The 4,538-nt window shown below is 48.0% G+C and overlaps 1 protein-coding gene across 1 annotated transcript; it reads right to left on the reverse strand.

Moving 5' to 3' along the window:
- Positions 1-2,039: 2,039 nt before the first annotated feature.
- LOC112151797 (mucin-5AC-like) lies at positions 2,040-4,245 on the reverse strand. Its single transcript, XM_036212154.1, has 3 exons — positions 2,761-4,245; positions 2,237-2,303; positions 2,040-2,151 (listed from the first exon to the last, which is right to left on the reverse strand). The coding sequence occupies exons 1-3, from the start codon at positions 4,214-4,216 to the stop codon at positions 2,040-2,042; spliced, it is 1,635 nt and encodes a 544-aa protein (XP_036068047.1). The 5' UTR covers positions 4,217-4,245.
- Between the last annotated feature and the right edge of the window lie 293 nt (positions 4,246-4,538).

Genomic DNA, 4,538 nt, shown 5'->3' on the forward strand with positions numbered 1-4,538 from the left:
AAACTTTTTTATTCGGAAGGTTGCTGACATCAGATCTGTTATTTTAACACCTGGCTTTGATCCATCTGATTTTATCCCTCCTCGAGCTGTGCTCCAGTCGTTTGTGCCTGTGACTCTGTCTTTTCTAGAAGACATTGTCAATTACATGAAACCATCAGGCTCTCCTCTGGATGCCGTCCCCCCTCGCTTTTTTAAACAAATTTTCACCAGCATAGGGCAGTTGATTCTCACTGTTACTAACACTAGTTTGTCAACGGGTGTGGTACCCACAAGTTTTAAACATGCTGTTATTAAACCTTTGATAAAAAAAAGCCAAACCTCAACAACTCTGTTTTAGCCAATTTTAGACCCATCTCAAGGTTACCCTTTCTTTTAAAAATTTTGGAGAAAGTGGTGTACCTTCAGTTGCAGTCCTTTTTAACCGAGAACGATGTCCTGGAGAAGTTCTAGTCTGGTTTTAAAACCCTTCACAGCACAGAATCTGCGCTGCTGAGGGTTTTTAATGACATTTTCCAGCCAACTGATGACGGAAATCTTGTTATCCTCTTGGGGATACTGTTCATGTTTTTTTAGAGTCACCAATGCCTCAATTCAGGCCTTACAAAAAGGAAAACACATTTTAGTTTCAAGCATAAAACTTTATTGGAACTGGTTAAAAAGACAAAAATTATGTTGTGAAGCACAAAACAAATAAATATTAAATAAATGGATTTAGCAAAAAAGAAGTTGCCTGAGTTTTAAGCAATAAATATTAAAGAACACATTGTTCTGACAACAAACAATAAATATAATAATTATTGCAGTAATATCAAAATAATTTTAAAAGTTTAAGTTAATATACTGACATTTTTCACATTTCTGTATTTACATTGTTAACCATGTTAATGGGTTGCTTGCACGTGAGAAAGAAATGAAACTTTCCCAACAAAAGTAAGATCCCTAAAACATCCATCATCACTTACAACATGAAGACAAGAAGACCAAGCAGGAGGTTGAAAAGACACATTTGGACAGAAACTCCAGAACTGCTGGTTGTTGACACTGTGGTTGACTGGGTTGTTCCAGCTCCTGCTGCACCGTTAGTAACAGATGAAGAAACAGTCATGGAACCAGATGCACCATTGGTTACAGATGGTGAAACAGTGGTAGCTGCTCCACCTGTTGCTACAGGTACAGTTGGTGCTCCATCTGCGTTTGGTGCAGGGGTGGTGGATGTGGATGAGGCAGCCATTGCTGGTGCAGTGGTGGTGGAGGTGGATGAGACAGCCGTTGCTGGTGCAGGGGTGGTGGAGGTGGATGAGACAGCCGTTGCTGGTGCAGGATTGATGGAGGTGGATGAGGCAGCAGTTGAGGGTGCAGATGTTGTGAAGGTAGCTACGGCAGCTGTTACTGGTGTTGAGGTTTTGAAGGTGGTTGTAGCAGCGTTTGAATTCTCAGATATCGTGGAGGTTGATGCAGCATCAGTTAAAGGTGCAGAGGTTGTGGAAGTTGACACAACAGCAGTTGTGGTTTCAGATGTAGTTGAGGTTGATGCGGCATCCGTTGTGGTTTCAGAGGGTATGGACGTTGATGCGCCAAGAGTAGTTGTTTCAGAAGTTAAAGAGGTTGATGTGGCAGCCAATGTGGATTCAGAGGCTTTGGATGTTGAAACAGCAGCAATTAAGGGAGCAGAGGTTGTGGTCACTGATTCAGCAGCAGTTGAGGTTGCAGAGGTTGTTGTCATTATTGCGGCAGCAGTTGAGGGTGCAGACGTTGTGGTCATTGATACGGCAGAAGTTGAGGGTGCAGAAGTTGTGGACATTGATGCGGCAGCAGTTGAGAGTGCAGAGGTTGTGGTCATTGATTCAGCAGCAGTTGAGGGTGCAGAGGTTGTGTTCATTGATGCAGCAGCAGTTGAGGGTGCAGAGGTTGTGGACATTGATGCAGCAGCAGTTGTAGATTCCGAGGTTGTGGGCATTGATGCAGCGGCAGTTGAGGGTGCAGAGGTTGTGGACATTGATGCGGCAGCAGTTGTAGATTCAGAGGTTGTGGTCAATGATTCAGCAGCAGTTGAGGGTGCAGAGGTTGTGGACATTGATGTGGCAGCAGTTGAGGGTGCAGAGGTTGAGGACATTGATGAGGCAACATTCGAGGGTGCAGAGGTTGTGGTCACTAATTCGGAAGCAGTTAAGGGTGCAGAGGTTGTGGTCATTGATGCAGCAGAAGTTGAGGGTGCAGAGGTTATGGACATTGATACGGCAACAGTTGAGGGTGCAGAGGTTGTGGACATTGATGCAGCAGCAGTTGAGGGCGAGGAGGTTGTGCTCATTGATTCAGCAGCAGTTAAAAGTGCAGATGTTGCGGTCATTGATTCAAATGCAGTTGAGGGTGCAGAGGTTGTGGACATCGATGCACCAGTTGAGGGTACAGAAGTTGTGGAAGTGGATGCAGCAGCAGTTGAGGGTGCAGAGGTTGTGGTCATTGATGCAGCAGCAGTTGAGGGTGCAGAGGTTGTGGACATTGATGCGGCAGCAGTTGAGGGTGCAGAGGTTGTGGTCATTGATGCAGCAGCAGTTGAGGGTGCAGAGGTTGTGGACATTGATGCGGCAGCAGTTGAGGGTGCAGAGGTTGTGGTCATTGATGCAGCAGCAGTTGAGGGTGCAGAGGTTGTGGTCATTGATGCAGCAGCAGTTGAGGGTGCAGAGGTTGTGGTCATTGATGCAGCAGCAGTTGAGGGTGCAGAGGTTGTGGTCATTGATGCAGCAGCAGTTGAGGGTGCAGAGGTTGTGGTCATTGATGCAGCAGCAGTTGAGGGTGCAGAGGTTGTGGTCATTGATGCAGCAGCAGTTGAGGGTGCAGAGGTTGTGGTCATTGATGCAGCAGCAGTTGAGGGTGCAGAGGTTGTGGTCATTGATTCAGCAGCAGTTGAGGGTGCAGAGGTTGTGGACATTGATGCAGCAGCAGTTGAGGGTGCAGAGGTTGTGGTCATTGATTCAGCAGCAGTTGAGGGTGCAGAGGTTGTGGACATTGATGCGGCAGCAGTTGAGGGTGCAGAGGTTGTGGTCATTGATCCGGCAGCAGTTGAGGGTACAGAAGTTGTGGACATTGGTTCAACAGCAGTTGAGGGTGCAGAGGTTGTGGACATTGATTCAGCAGCAGTTGAGGGTGCAGAGGTTGTGGTCATTGATTCAGCAGCAGTTGAGGGTGCAGAGGTTGTGGTCATTGATGAGGCAGCAGTTGAGGGTGCAGAGGTTGTGGACATTGATTCAGCAGCAGTTGAGGGTGCAGGGGTTGTGGACATTGATGTGGCAGCAGTTAAGGGTGCGGAGGTTGTGGACATTGATGTGGCAGCAGTTGAGGGTGCAGAGGTTGTGGACATTGATGCAGCAGCAGTTGTAGATTCTGGGGTCGTGGACATTGATGCGGCAGCAGTTGTAGATTCAGAGGTTGTGGTCATTGATTCGGCAGCAGTTGAGGGTGCAGAGGTTGTTGACATTAATGCGGCCGCAGTTGAGGGTGCAGAGGTTGTGGAAATTGACGCTGCAGCAGTTGAGGCTGCAGAGGTTGTGGACATTGATTCGGCAGCAGTTGAGGGTGCAGAGGTTGTTGACATTGATGCGGCTGCAGTTGAGGGTGCAGAGGTTGTGGACATTGACGCTGCAGCAGTTGAGGGTGCAGAGGTTGTTGACATTGATGTGGCAGCAGTTGTAGATACAGAGGTTATGGTCAGTGATTCAGCAGCAGTTGAGGGTGCAGAGGTTGTGGTCATTGATTCAGCAGCAGTTGAGGGTGCGGAGGTTGTGGACATTGATGCGGCAGCAGTTGTAGATTCTGGGGTTGTGGACATTGATTCAGCAGCAGTTGAGGGTGCAGGGGTTGTGGACATTGATGCGGCAGCAGTTGTAGATTCTGGGGTTGTGGACATTGATTCAGTCGCAGTTGAGGGTGCAGAGGGTGCGGACATTGATGCGGCAGCAGTTGAGGCTGAAGAGGTTGTGGACATTGATGCGGCAGCAGTTGAGGGTGCAGAGGTTGTGGACATTGATGCGCCAGCAGTTGTAGATTCAGAGGTTGTGAACATCGATGCAGCAGCAGTTGAGGGTGCCGAGGTTGTGGTTATTGTTTCAGCAGCAGTTGAGGGTGCAGATGTTGTTGACATTGATTCCGCAGCAGTTGAGGGTGCAGAGGTTGTGGAAATTGATGTGGCAGCAGTTGAGGGTGCAAACGTTGTAGACATTGACGCTGCAGCAGTTGAGGGTGCAGAGGTTTTGGACATTGATGCGGCAGCAGTTGTAGATTCTGAGGTTGTCGACATTGATTCAGCAGCAGTTGAGGGTGCAGAGGTTGTAGACATTGATGCGACAGCAGTTGAGGGTGCAGAGGTTGTGGACATATATGCGGCAGCAGTTGTAGATTCAGAGGTTATGGTCATTGATTCAGCAGCAGTTGAGGGTGCAGAGGTTTTGGAGGTTGCTGCATCTATAGTTGTGCTTCCAGTGGGTAATTCAGCAGTTGTTGCTTCTTGTGTGGTAGAGATTGTTGGTTGAACAGTTGTCATG

This window comes from Oryzias melastigma, linkage group LG6, assembly GCF_002922805.2.
Source record: "Oryzias melastigma strain HK-1 linkage group LG6, ASM292280v2, whole genome shotgun sequence".
In the NCBI taxonomy this organism is placed as follows: Eukaryota; Metazoa; Chordata; class Actinopteri; order Beloniformes; family Adrianichthyidae; genus Oryzias; species Oryzias melastigma.